We start from the raw sequence: 15748 nt of genomic DNA, 5'->3' as shown, positions 1-15748 counted from the left end.
GATGGGTTAGGGTCTCGGATATAGAGTTCTAAGGCTCTCTTGAAGGCTTTAGTGGTTGGGACTTCTCTAAAGAGGGATATAACATCGAAACTGGCCATTAAGGCTTTATGATTGAGTTGATTTAGATTAAACTTGAAATTAAAAGTCTTTGATGAATGAGCTGGCTGATGTTACATATTTGGAGAATGCTCATGCTATGTATTTACCAAGATTGTAATTAAACGATTCATATGTGGACATTATTGGTCGTAATGGACAATCTGGTTTATGAGGTTTGGGGATGCCGTATATTTATGGTGTGCGTGAGTCGGTTTTACGTAGGTAGGAATAAAGTGTTTGTGAAATTGTGTTGGCTTTTTTCATTTGTAGTAGTATTTTGTTCAGTTGCGTCTCGTGTGTCTTTGTTGGATTTGTATGTATTGGTTTAAATTTGTTCGTGTCTGATAGGATGTTCTTCATTTTTTGGATGTATTCATTCGTGTTCATTATGACTATAGCGTTACCTTTATCTGCTTTTAGAATTTTTATATTTTTGTCTTGTTTTAGGTTTTTAATGGAATTAATGTCTCTTTTTGTAAGATTGTGTTTTAGCTTTTTGTTTTGTGAAATTATGTTGATACAACAACTCAAGCCCAAAATACACCAATACAACGGAACACCTTTATACCTATATTAATAAATACAATCAAACATCTAAGCACGCCCTCTACATTCCTACACTCAGTTACACAACCCCCTTCAAACAAGTGGTCAGCTATCGGTCAGTTACCTCTTTCTTAGTGAACCTGACGATGACCGAAGAAGGTCGAAACGTTGTTCGCTCCTCTACATAAAAATTTTCTCAACCCAAACCAGCTGTTTTACATATATATTTTTCTCTACAAGTGGGGTTTCTCGTCATCACTGAAGGCAGCTAGTCAACACCACCCACCGTCAACTCTTGGGGTACTCTTTTATCAACGAATAGTGGGATTGACCCTCACATTATAACGTCCCCACTGCTGAAAGAGCGAGCATGTTTGGTGTGACGGGGACTCCAACCCGCGACGCTCAGATTACGAGTCGAGTGTCTTAACCACCTGGCCATGCCCGGGTTCATTTATTTATTATCTACAAATAGTGTTCCACTGGAAACTGTTGTATCAGTATTCAAGTTTCGAAAAATAAAACAAACTACATCAATATTTACTATTATATAAAAACTAGTTTTCAGAATAGTTTTTATAACTTCGCGTCTTGTTAAGCAGTGAACGTCTTTGCGAGTGTACGAAGAAAGGTGACAATTAGTTCAACTTTGTGTAAGACTTTAGTGTTAGGCCTATTGTATACCGGTATATAACATTGTGTTTTTTATATGGATCCTTAGAGAATTTCAGAAACTAGTATTCCAGCTTCATCATATTCATCAACAATGAATTTGGCAAACATAACATGGTTGTAATATTATATGTATACTTGCTTCTAAAGGAACAGGTTAAAGGATGTAACGTCTATACAAATATAATTTTGTTTTGAATTTCGCGCAAAGCTACACGAGCTGATTTAGCAGTGTAAGACTAGAGGGAAAGCAATTAGTGATCATCATCCAACGCCAATTTTTGAGTTACTCTTTTGCCAACGAATAGTGGGAGTGGCCGTTACATTATAACGTTCCCACAGCTGAAAGGGGGAGCATGTCTGGTGAACTGTCTGTTCTAATGTCCAATTAACTACTTTATAGTGTGTTAATAGATTTTCACCGAAATTCGTATGGGGGCTCAGCAGACCCATGCATACGGGAGAGGGTGGGGTGAGATACAAGTTTTTAGATTCGCATTTTGCCGGTTTTGAGTTTTTTTACCACCACTTAACCCCTGTTGGTGGATCATCACACAATGTGACAGTAAGGCTTGTTAGGCCCATGCAGAGACACGTACATAGTGCGGTTACATATTTTGTATTTAGCACTTTTTATGGGTGTTTTTGGATATGTTGTTTTACAATTTCATTTGAGGGAAACAACTTTTTGTTAATCGTGAACTTACATAACTTTCGTTCGCGGGTTTGTTTGTTGTTGTTTTTTTTAATTTCGCGCAAAGCTACACGACGGCTATCTGCGCTAGTCGTTCCTAATTTAACAGTGTAAGACTAGAGGGAAGGCAGCTGATTTCCTGTTTGTTATTACTCCATTGCCTTACTTTATAAATAACTCCAGGTCGCTCAACAGTATTTTTGGAAATGTACATTACTATAAATCTATTATAGGAGGATAGATTTTTGACATGGTCACGTGTATTTCGTGGGTCATTTCTCTGACGTCATTTAATCACTTGTACTTGTCGATCACTTTTTAACCTTACAAATGATCGTATAAATTGTCTGTATGCTCAAGAGAATCTACACAGCTTACATGTAAATATTATGAAACATTTTAAATCGTTTTAAGTACTAGTGAAGTTTCGGTTTCTTACCATAAACCTTTTACCGCCATCTATGAGGATCAAACGTAATCACAGAAAAAGCTAAAAAATTGACTAACTTTCTTCTTTTCCAATTCATACCATTCAAACTTCAGTGATTGATGCAAAAATTATATCAGTACTCCAGAATTATTAAGATGTTCTTAAGAAAAATGTTAAAAGAGAATTAGAAAATAATTACACCGTATTTTATTTCTGGAAATATTTATTTACGTAACAAAGATCAAACGTGGCAAACAATAAGTAATAATTATTTTCAATTACGTGGCTGTACAGATAAATGTTTGTACGTAAATTTGTGTACGTAAATCAGCAAGTCACGTCATAATCGCAACCGATGTAAAATTATGGTGGAACAGAATGTATAAGAACTACATTTTGACATTTTAGAAGTTCTGTGATGTCGCCAAAAACTGATCACTTTTGGGAGACTCCAGTGGAATAGTGGTATATCTGTGGACTTATAACGCTAGAAACTAGGTTTCAATACCTGTGGTGGGCAGAGCACAGTTAACCCATTGTGTAACTTTATGCTAAATTCCAAACACTTTTAGGAATGGTACGTAACAGCCGTTTCTATTACAAAATACTTATATTTAAAGGTATGTTTAGGTTGATGACTTAGAATTTCCAAGATGGAAATATTCTTTATACTTAGTGTTATTGGAAGACAAAGGAGTATGAATCAACATGAAAAAAAACAACCAAACTATCCAGAAAGAGACCTACTCCTGACCTACCCGTTGTAAACAAATATGGCGTCTTGTAACGTTTAAGGTTAGTGGCAAACGCCATCTACGCGCTCCAGGCCACAGTAAACAACATAATCAAAGAAGATCTCCTTCTGGAAACTCCAACAAGGCTCACCAAGGCGTTAATAAGTATTTATGATATTCCATTCAAAGACGCGCCCGCCCAAATTACCGGGTGAGAGATCAGATGGGCCCTGGGGAACCCCCGTCTTCGTACATTAGATCGATTATGGATAGCATCGAGGAAGAGTGGTGTGCTTCGGACCTGACAAAATTACGCTTGAGACTTTTTCACTGGAAACTTTGCTGCGAGATAGTTGTCACAATGTTCCTGAATAAGATATAGTGTGATCGCACGTGGCGACATTAAATATAATGGTAAAGTCCCCAAGGTATTCTGGTATCACTTACACAACCTTTGTAACAGAAATGATTTAAGAAACAATTTTCCTTGAAATAAGATTTATTTTTACACATATATACGCGAGATACTGAAAGAATAAATCATTCTGTTTGATAAAACGTTATTCGCGGTAAATTAGAACAGGTTCAAATTCGAAAATCTAGAAATCCTTATGTTCTATATTTGTGTTTTAAACATTTAGAATTACCGGACGCATCCGGAAATGAGGGATATGAGAAGTCATTTGTCAAGTACATGTAGTTCAAAATATATTTATTTTTTTACGTCTTAAAATATATACAGTGGACTTTATCTGTGTTCCATATTTTACAGTTTAGAGTGTATATAGTGGACTTTATATATAATGAACTTTGTTTTTCTTTTTGAACATTATATGTTTTTCTTATCTTTGTATGTGTGTGTTTTCTTATAGCAAAGCCACATCAGGCTATCTACATCTGCTGAGCCCACCGAAAGGAATCGAAGCCCTGATTTGAGCGTTGTAAACCGAAGACATACCGCTGTACTAGAGGGGAGCCTTTTTTTTGTAAGAGAGCTAGTTTTAAAATCATTGTTGTATGAAAATCGTCTTATTTTAAAACCACAACTCTTTAAATTTTTTGCAAAAATCGCATACAAATTAAGAAAACAAGATACACATAATAAGATACTCAGATACACATTTAGAGCTGTTTACTGGTATAATGAATCTTTGTAGTAACTACAGAGCATTATTATTGAAATTAATAGTCAAATTTATACTTCAACTTACATCCAAGAGATGGCAGCAAAATCGGAAGATTGTTTAACTTTAATTATGATTTCACTCCGTGAGCTCATGTTATAATACTAAAAAGATTTCTTTTGAAGTGTTCAAATTTATATTGCAGTTTTAAAATTATTTTAACAAATAAATTAAATGTGAATAAATAGTTTTCGATTAATGTTGTTACAAACTTAAGTGAGAAAAAAGCTATTTTTATTCAGGCTTTTTCCTATTTCTAGTAAAGAACAACATAGCTTAGATCCACTGACTTTCAATCAGAATTAGAAAGAAGGGTTAATTCAAGTCAACGTATGAGACCAGGAACCCAATTGCAACGTTACGAATATTTGGATCTCGTGTATACACTCAAGCTGAATTCTTGAACTTGTTTTTAACACTAGGTTTATGCTGTATTAGAATACATGTTTTACTCTCTAATGGTGTTAACCCTACTTCATCACCACTCAGTGAAGTGGCGTTAAGTCTGGAGTCTTACGACACAAGAATTTTTGTTTCGATACCTGTGTGAGCAAAATACAGTAAGCCACGAGTGCTGCTTTGTGCCGAACACCACCCAAACCTTCTGGGGTTACGTTTTTTCACCCTTAAATTAGTTATACTCAACTAACAACTTGCAGTAACTATTTATAACGTTTGTATCTTATGAGTAATTTAACAAACTTTTGTAAGTTTCCAATTAATATATTGTGTGATATAACTTGCGTCATACGGTTGTATGATTAATTCTGTTCTGAAAATTGTCTATATATTCCCAGTATTTCATGCTAACATCTTCACCTTTGTTTACAGGAGGACTCAGATGTTGTTCTGGTCATATTACACACACTCTCAGTTCCATGTTTCTCACATGGATCTGGAAATGATTTCACACATTACTTATATTCCAAGCGTGGATCATTCACACGGTGACATATCCAACAAACAAGTGATAAGTAGTGTATAAGATAAACAGATTCTCAAAGTTCGACGTCATCTCTTGATTTAAATATTAGTAAGTGTTCTACATTTAACTACTGTCTACATGTTCTATTTACATTTAACTACAGTCTACATGTTCTACATTTAACTTCAGTCCACATGTTCTATCTACATTTAACTGCAGTCTACATGTTCTAAATTTAACTACAGTCTACATGTTCTATATACATTTAACTACAGTCTATATGTTCTATCTACATTTAACTACTGTCTACATGTTCTATCTACATTTAACTACAGTCTACATGTCCTAAATTTAACTACAGTATGCATGTTCTATCTACATTTAACTACAGTATGTATGTTCTATCTACATTTAACTACAGTCTACATGTTCTATCTACATTTAACTACAGTCTACATGTTCTATCTACATTTAACTACAGTCTACATGTTCTATTTACATTTAACTACAGTCTATATGTTCTATCTACATTTAACTACAGTCTATATGTTCTATCTACATTTAACTACTGTCTACATGTTCTATCTACATTTAACTACAGTCTACATGTCCTAAATTTAACTACAGTATGCATGTTCTATCTACATTTAACTACAGTATGCATGTTCTATCTACATTTAACTACTGTCTACATGTTCTATCTACATTTAACTACAGTCTACATGTTCTAAATTTAACTACAGTATACATGTTCTAACTTTAACTACAGTCTACATGTTCTATTTACATTTAACTACAGTCTACATGTGTTTTATCGTCAGCTTTATTTGTCTAAGTCAACATTGTAACCACTGGTTGTAAGTTCTACAGTAATTTTGAATGTCGTGAAGGCCAACATTAACAATCACTGTAACCTTAACGATACGACTAATCACTGTGAGCTTTACGATACGATGAGTCCATGTGGCCTTTAAAATATGGCCCGGCATGGCTAGCTGGTTAGGCCTCTCGACTCGTAATCCGAGGGTCGCGAGTTCGAATTCCCGTCACACGAAACATGCTCGCCCTTTTAGCCGTGGTGGCGTTATAATATTACGGTCAATCCCACTTTTCGTTGGTAAAAGAGTAACTCACCAGTTGGTGGTGGGTGGTGAGTGGTGAGTAGCTACCTTTCTCTAGTCTTACACTGCTGAATTAGGGAGGGCTAGCGCAGATAGCCCTTGTGTAGCTCTGTGCGAATCTTAAAACAAACCAAATCAATCCTTTACGATATGAAATGTCATCGTAATATTTACTCCAATTAAGATCGCTCTGACTTTATGACTCGAATAATTACTGTGGCCTTACAATAGTAAGTAATTTCAAATATTTTTACAAGGACAATGACTGCGTATTTATGCACACACATAAAGAGATAGTTTTGTGAACACTGGTAGGTGTTTGTTATTGTTTGGCTATCCTCGTGTGTTCTCACGGATAAACGACACATTAAAGTGCATTTCATTGTAATTCTTAACAATGAAGCCCACATAAATTGATTCTTATGTTTACCACGTTAGATACCTATCCAGAACAACACAAGTGCTTGTGTTACGGTACCTGTGTTTTAAAACTAGTACATTTCTTGTATCTACACGGAAGTCATCTCGACTGTTTACTCTTGTATTATATTCCGAAACACCACGTATTAAGTAACCTGTGCTCCGAGTACAGTTCATAACGTCCAGTTTCAACAAATGAAACCAATGTTTGTCAGTTTCAACATATTGTCACACACATTTTCCCAAAACATCAGATGCAGAACAATGCTCATGTATATAACATTATGATGAACCCTTATTCAAAACTGTTATTCTATCCGTCCCAGTTGACAACGGTGTTAATGTCTGACTTTAAAAAATAATATAATAAATACACTACTGTAACAATGGAACGAATACTATAAGAATGTTACCGTATCAGCCGTGTTTGTAAGCTCTCTGGCGCACGAAAAATGGTATTACTCTAAGCCTAACATCGCTTTCTCTACCAATATTTCTTAGGTGCCCAATTTGATGTCGCCAGAGTTCTGGGGCAAATTTCTCTAAGTTAGTACTTCATACAAACATAAAATAATTTCTAAATCATAGATGAAGAACAGGGCTTTCAAATACGTATAATATGTTGTGTTTGTGTTAAGTTTATTCAGCAAACCATTAAAATATACACCTGGTGGAGAATGTTAAAAGTAACATGTTGCCAGCGGAAAAATTTAATTTCAAAGCAACAATACATACACGAGTTTGATTTTGTTTGTTCTTTGAATTTCGCACAAAACTACTCGAGGGCTATCTGCGCTAGCCATCCCTAATTTAGCAGTGTGAGACTAGAAGGAAGGCAGCTAGTCATCACAACCAACAGCCAACTCTTGGGCTACTCTTTTAACCAACGAATAGTGGGATTGACCGTCACATTATAACGCCTCCACGGCTGAAAGGACGAGCATGTTTGGTGTGACGGGGATTCGAACCCGCGATCCTCAGATTACAAGTAAAACGCCTTAACCCACCTGGCCATGCCGGGTCGTAACACAAACACATAAACCTCTGAGCATGATTCAAGTCCTCATTCTGATTACCCAGTAAACATTAAACTTGTTATTAGCTGATTGTCCTATTACTGTTTCAGATATAAAAATATCCAAATTTTAATGTCGCTGTAATCACGTGTTTTCATTTACAGTTGTTTATTTTCAAGAGAATAATTACAAATAAAAAGATTGGAAAATAAAACAAATCTAGAGAGTACATAAATTTATCATACTCGATACACAGGACATCAAGAGATATTGTGGGTCCAGTTAGTGTTTGTTTCTGTGTTTCCTTATATCAAAGCCACGTCGTAAATCCGTAGACTTACCGCTGTACTAGCAGAGAGCTTAGGCCTTAGCCTAGAAATTAGTTTTTAAGCGCGCGTTGTACGTCACACGTATATCTACTATAGATACTCAAGTTATATCATTTTGTTATATCATTATGCGCAAGAACCAATATATTTGTTCGTATCAATAACTGGGAAGGTAAGAGTAAACTATAACCCTCCGTATAAATCATTGAACTTGAAATGACCTGGAATGTTTAAGTGATTCAGTTTTGCTGGGTGGATTTTGAATATCACAAGTCATTTTCCTACAGGAAAATCTTTGAAAGTTGGGTTACATAATAGGTGTGTGTCTGTAACTGCATATGTAACGTTTAAACGATAATATTTTTATGTTTAAATGACTTTCAAACTACAGTGCTAAATCTACAAGTGATAATTCGGGGTCTATTTATGAAAGCACACAATTGGGGTCATGGTGAGATGCTTGGAATAGGAGTTATTCTTTCTAATTCAACTTTATGTACTTCTTTCACAATAATAAAAACGTTTATAATCTGTGTAAGAAGTTTAAATTAAAATAACCATTCTTACTAGTTGCTATATTTGTTAGTTTTTTGAATTTCGCGCAAAGCTACACGAAGGCTAGCTGTGTTAACCGTCCCTAACACAACTAGTCATCACCACCTGCCGCCAACCCTTGAGCTACTCTTTCACCAACGAATAGTGGGATTGATCGTCACATTATAACGCCTCCACGACTGAAAGGACGAGCATGTTTGGTGTGACGGGGATTCGAATCTGAGGCCCTCAGATTACAAGTAGAACGCCTTAACCACCTGGCCATGCTACAGCTGGATTTGCTGTATAGTTTACATCAATTTCTACACTTGTCTTTACTATCATACAGAGGTGATATGTAATTCCATAAGGGTTTCGTATTTGTATTTTTAGAATGGATGGTAACCAAATTCAGCAGCTGGAATATTACCACAAGAAACAGAAGGGAAAACCTTCATAGGATTTGTCTGTCTTTTACCTTTCTCTTTTTGATACAATGTAATCTGGTAAAGAAGAACACGTGTGAAAACCAGTAGTTATTTAATCAAGGTGTAAAAATATGAGAGAACGTTGTCTGAGTGCTAGATGCTTGTCACAAGAGTTTCACTATAGAGAACGTTGTCTGAGTGCCAGATGCTTGTCACAAGAGTTTCACTATAGAGAACGTTGTCTGAGTGCTAGATGCTTGTCACAAGAGTTTCACTATAGAGAACGTTGTCTGAGTGCTAGATGCTTGTCACAAGAGTTTCACTATAGAGAACGTTGTCTGAGTGATAGATGCTTGTCACAAGAGTTTCACTATAGAGAACGTTGTCTGAGTGCTAGATGCTTGTCACAAGAGTTTCACTATTTCTATTTTCAAGATATGCATAAATCATACTCCTAGAAAAATGTTGTTTTCGCAAGTTCCAGTTGACAAATGTACACTTAATAAAGTCTGGCCCTTCAAAGGAGCCCGGCATGGCCAGGTGGTTAAGGCACTCGACTTGTAATCCGAGGATACCGGCTTCGACTCCCTGTCACACAGAACATTCTCGCCCTTTAAGCCGTGGGGGCATTATAATGTGACGGTCAATCCCACTATTCGTTAGTAAAAGAGTAGCTCAAGAGTTGGTGATGACTAGCTGCCTTCCCTCTAGTTTTACACAGCTAAATTATGGACGGCTAGCGCAGATAGCCCTCGTGTGCCCCCCGCGAGTGCAGCGGTAAGTCTACGGATTTCCAACGCTAAAATTAGGGGTGGTCTCAGTAGATAGCACGATGCAGCTTTCCTATAATAAAAACACACATAACTCTCGTGTAGCTTTGCGCGAGAATAAAAACAAACGAACAACCATTCAAATAACATTTATTGCGTTAAAGCAATTAGTACAAGATATTTGTGATAAGTTAAAAACACACTGTTTAACTGTTAGAAATATCAGTGCATAGACGTAGGCCAGAGTCCTTCCTTTTGTTAACTTGTAGATGTTTAACGGTAACTTAGGAAACGCGTACTTTTGTAAAATTAAATGTTGTTAATTTGACACATGAAATAACTTTATGAAACTGATTACTACACGTGTTCTTTACTGCACGTGTTCTTTGCCGGAAGAAAACTATTCTGACGTAACTTCCTCTTGGTCACGACAACAAATAACCATTAACGATATTGTTATCCTGTATTATCCCTAATTTTAAGTGGAAATCACATAAAAAAAAAGGTACAGCGGCAAGTCTACGGACGTACAACGCTAGAAAACCGGTTTCGATACCCGTAATGGGCAGAGCACGGATAGTCGATTCTGTAGCTACATACGTAACTACAAACAAACCAAACTTGAACTAATGAATATAAGAACTCAATATCATATTAATTACCAGTATTTTTAATTTACGTATTCTAGAACAAATTATTGACATGCTGACGACGAAAACCCACTTGAAATAAAAATGTATCTCAGTTGTTAATTACGAAATTGTTAACCTGAGATGACCTAGGAAGGTCGAAACGTTGTTCTCTGCTTATGAATAAAAGTGTAAATACCCATACCTGTCGTTCTGAGATACAAATTGTTAATATACAGTGTTATAGAAATAGCTGTCAGTGTTCAAATGTTTAGTGTTACTCACTCTTATAAAGAAAGTTTCAAATGGTCAGCTTCTGTGAATGTTATAAGAAACAAACGTAACATTTTTTTTTTGTAATAATGTGCTCCTGTTTCAATTGTCCTCCGATAGATGTCCCCAATTGTAATCGAACAAGGAGAACACGGTAAATAGTATAGACAGCCAGTAACTGGGTTACTGAACGTGGACCATCAACTGTTACGTCGCAGTTTTCAGTACTAAAGTGCGGAGTGTGTTTTTTGTTTGTTTTTAACTGTAACGTGGCGATAACCTAAGATCCACAGTCCAGCAGGCTAATTTACTGGTCAGCAAATGCATTGGTCAGTGGATGCATAGGTCCAAAAATTCAAGTTGCAACACACCAGTCAACCCTTTCAGTTGTAAGAGCGTTATAAGTGTGACAGACAATCCAATTATTCAGTTAATAATAGCCGTGTGGACAGCCGGTGCTGCTGACTGGATAACTTACCTCTGATCAGAAGCTTTAAGACAGGAATGGATATGCTTCAAATTTCGAGCTTTTTTTTGGCTTAGCCTCTTACCCCACTCGTCGCGTAAGAAACCGTAAACGTGTACGCTGTTTATACATTCTCTGAGAAAGATCGTGGGATCGAATAATCTAAGTTTTCACTACAGGAAAGAACCATGAAATTACGTGTTTATTTTTTACCAAATTGCAGGAAACACATTCCAGTATCGACAAATATTTAGCTAAAAATATATATACACATTAATGTATATATATATATATTCAAGATCGAGTAGGATAAAACAAATTACATAATTCGCTTCTGAGATTTTTAGAATGTGTTTATTTGCTTTGGGCGGATGCTAACGTTGGTCTCAGTCACTATGACGACAGCACAGAGCAATACAGAACCTGCTTGTGAAACTCTCTTTGTGTTTTTAACACTTGTCTTTCTGTTTGTCAGTAAACTGTTGAAAGGTGATATGTGAGTTAAAGCACGAATATTAGCATTTATTTCATAAATTACGTTTACACATTTTTCGTAATTTGCTCCCCCTGTCGGAAGTTCTCTGAATTTAATGTTATCTTTATTAGATTTTTGCCCCTTTTCGAATGTTGTTCCCCCTCACACGTTAAGACCAGCCATGGCCAAGTGGTTAAGGCACTGGTCTCGTAACCTAAGGATCATAGATTCGAATCCTCGTCACACCAAACATGCTTGCCATTTCAGCTGTGAGGACGTTATGATATGACGTTCAATCCCACTATTCGTTGTTAAAAGAGTAGTCCAATAGTTGGCGGTGGGTGGCCTCTAGTCTTACACTGCAAACGTAGAGATGACCAGCACAGATAGCCCTCGTGTAGCATTGCGCGAAATTTAAAAACAAACAGTATTTTAGTTTCATTGATTTTATAATTGTATTAATATTTAAAATACAGTTTTTTATTTGAACTATGCAATATTGTGTTAAATCTGAACCTAGGTTTCTTTATTTGTATGTTAGTGTTATTAATTTTAAGATACGTCACTGTTGACTTTATATCCAAGAGCCAATGTCAATACCAAGCAAAGTTCCCGCTTTTTGTAAACTCTATAAAACCAGCTATCTTCAGCAATATAACTTGGAATTTTAAAAACGGTTAGCTAAGCAAAGAAACCAGAGCAATTTCTTAACATTTGTTGAAGAGAATTTATACGTACTCGTGTCTGTATATTATTTTGACCAAGCGTCTTAAGGCGTGCGACTCGTAATCTGAGGGTCGCGGGTTCGCATCCCCGTCGCGCCAAACATGCTCGCCCTTTCAGCCGTGTGGGCGTTATAATGTTACGGTCAATCCCACTATTAGTTGGTAAAAAGAGTAGCCTAAGAGTTGGCGGTGTGTGCTGTTGACTAGCTACCGTCCCTCTGGCGCAGATAGTTTTCGAAATGCACGAGATTCGAACCTTTCCATGACACTCCCTTTCCCCCACAAAGTCTCAGTGGTAAGTCTGTAGACGTACGACGCTAAACATCAAGTTTCGATACCAGTACTGTGAAGAACATAGATAGCCCATTGTGTAGCTTCATCCTTGGCCCGGCATGGCCAAGCGTGTTAAGGCGTGCGACTGGTAATCTGAGGGTCGCTGGTTCGCATCCCCGTCGCACCAAACATGCTCGACCTCCCAGCAGTGGGGGCGTTATAATGTGACGGTCAATCCTACTATTCGTTGGTAAAAGAGTTGCCCAAGAGTTGGCGGTGGGTGATGATGACTAGCTGCCTTCCCTCTAGTCTTACACTGCTAAATTAGGGACGGCTAACGCAGATAGCCCTCGAGTAGCTTTGTGCGAAATTCAAAAACAAACAAACAAACAAGCTTTACCCTTAACAACAACAACGAAGTTAAATATTTTAATAATAACAACACAAACTTTCATTTAACTGCCAGTTTTGGGTGTCTAAGCTGTCTAAACCAAATGCCAATATTTATATATATATATATTTTACTTTTTAAATAATTTCACATTGTTACATGAACCAGTCACGACACAATTTTAAAACTACTACGCCATGGTATATCAACCCCACATTTAGTTAACTTCCTTCTATTAAAAATGATTTGTGGTCATTGCATAATTCACTTTAGACCAAGGTCCATATATTATGTTTAAATATAATATGCCAACTATAAAGAAAAACTAAAATATAATATGAAGGTCCCAATGTTAAACGTAAGCCCTACTTACAAATAGAAGTGTTGTTTTGTATGTTTTTTCACGAATTCGTTTTCCATGTATACTTTATGTATAAAAGGTACATTTTCAGGTTCCATATGATAATATTTTTACTTAGAAACAATTAGTAATCGAAAAATGTACTAAATGTTCAGCTTTATGCTGGATTAGATAGTAGGCCATTTTTTTCTTTGCTCAAAGTTCACTGATTATGTGCAATTTCCCGGATGTTCTTATCTATAAAGGTGTGTGGATTTTGCACATCGTTTAGGTGTATTTCACGTATATTTCGGCTTAAAGTCAACTGAATAAGTGCGAAAACAATTATTTAAAGTTTTGCGAACATTATGGAGAAGCTATTCATCAGTGATGGCCTCGGAAAGTTACTGAAAATTAAATATGGAAAAGTCCAGATAGATAACCATATTTTCCGACTTCATTACGAAGTCACCATGCCAATTATTCTGGCCTTCAGCGTGATGATTTCAGGCACTCAGTTCTTCGGCGACCCAATCCATTGTATTCAAAAAGACGACATTCCAGAAAAGACACTCAATACTTATTGTTGGGTCGAAAGCACCTTCACCCTTCTAAAAGCATTTAATAAGAAAGTTGGAGTCGAAGTGGCCCATCCCGGGGTGGACAAGTACGAGCCAGGTGACGAGGTGAAGGAACATGCTTATTACCAGTGGGTGTGTTTTGTTCTCTTCCTTCAAGCATTGCTCTTCTACGTTCCTCGAATGACTTGGAGAAGTTTCGAAGGAGGAAAGGTGAAAAGCATGTTGTTGGAGCTAACTAGACCAATCATTAAGGAAGAAGACAAACAGACCAACATCGCTAAACTTGTTGATTATTTCACTTCCAAGTCAAGAAGGCACGACAGTTATGTCTGGAAATACACCTTGTGTGAGATCATGAACTTTGTAAATGTAATCGGGCAGATTTATTTGGTTGATCGCTTCTTGGGGTACGAATTCACCTCGTTTGGTCCGGAAGTTGTTCGATACGTGGACGACGACCCGGAGAATAGGCTGGACCCCATGGTGCGAGTTTTTCCGCGAGTGACGAAGTGCACTTTTCATCGCTATGGCTCATCTGGCGACGTCCAGAAACACGACGCTCTTTGTCTGATTCCACTGAACATCCTGAACGAAAAAATCTACATCTTTATGTGGTTTTGGTTTGTGATTCTTGCCTTATTAAGTGGACTCAGCTTAGCGTATCGAATCCTTGTGTTCACTTCACCCCGCGTGAGGTATTACTTGATGTTATCCCTCGATCGATTCACCCCTCAAGACAAGCTGGATATCGTCTTGACAAACATGTCTTACGGAGACTGGTTCCTATTGCAACAATTGGGCTTCAACATGGAATCTAAGAACTTCCGAGACCTCCTTGTTAAACTAGCAGATGAAAAGAAGTCACCTTCTCTGATAAAGAAAACGAATAAGACCGCAAATGAAAGTTCAATTTAATTTTGAATAGGACAAAAACAGGTAAACGTTCGGCTGATAAGTTTCAAGATTGAAAATAGCTTTGTTTTTTAGTTTTAGCCGTCCAAAGATAGGTAAAAATAACCGTTCGTTTGTTTTAAATGCATTCCATGGTTTGAAATTTTGCTATTCTAGTATAATTCCGCGATTATTTGTATTTAATAATCAATTTCAACGTAACGTTTATAAAATGAAATGTTCCATAAAGTTCTGATGTGGAAAATACCCACAGAACTTCTGCACTATCGATTTTATCATGCCCATGATGGTTCTTCATAAACACCGCTATTGTTTTGTAATTTATTTTTATTAAAATCGAGTTGTTATAGATAATGGTTTGGATAATCGAATCACTTTATCATGCCTTCGTCATCATTATCATAATAATAATGAACTGTATCATAATACTAAATCACACGACACAGGTTTCTATCGAACCTTCTTCACAAGTTTGAGTGTTAGTTGAGAACCGCATTAGATGGCCCTAAAATATATTTAACCTGTATGTAATAATTATTGTTTTTAATAAACATTTTTTGTGTTGTTGGGCTAATGATGAATTTCAATGTGCGTGAAAACATTTACAATACACGATTGCTGCACATCATGTGTAAAATTCACGAGTTAAAAACTTGTCCCAACAATTTTCGAAGGATGTTCGTAAAATGGAATAGCGAAGAGATGCAAAGCTTACCAATCATAAAGACGATTGTCCATCAGATGTTAAAAACCACCAGCAAGAAAACAATTGACACCCTCG

General features: G+C 36.6%; 1 protein-coding gene across 1 annotated transcript; it reads left to right on the top strand.

Moving 5' to 3' along the window:
* The first annotated feature begins 13757 nt into the window (after positions 1–13757).
* LOC143245283 (innexin inx2-like) lies at positions 13758–15541 on the top strand. The gene has a single exon (XM_076491453.1). The coding sequence runs from the start codon at positions 13843–13845 to the stop codon at positions 14968–14970; it is 1128 nt and encodes a 375-aa protein (XP_076347568.1). The 5' UTR covers positions 13758–13842; the 3' UTR covers positions 14971–15541.
* The last annotated feature ends 207 nt before the right edge of the window (positions 15542–15748 follow it).

The sequence above is a fragment of the Tachypleus tridentatus genome, chromosome 2 (genome assembly GCF_004210375.1).
Source record: "Tachypleus tridentatus isolate NWPU-2018 chromosome 2, ASM421037v1, whole genome shotgun sequence".
In the NCBI taxonomy this organism is placed as follows: Eukaryota; Metazoa; Arthropoda; class Merostomata; order Xiphosura; family Limulidae; genus Tachypleus; species Tachypleus tridentatus.
Note: the sequence above shows the minus strand (reverse complement) of the source record. Positions and strands in the feature narration are given on the sequence as shown.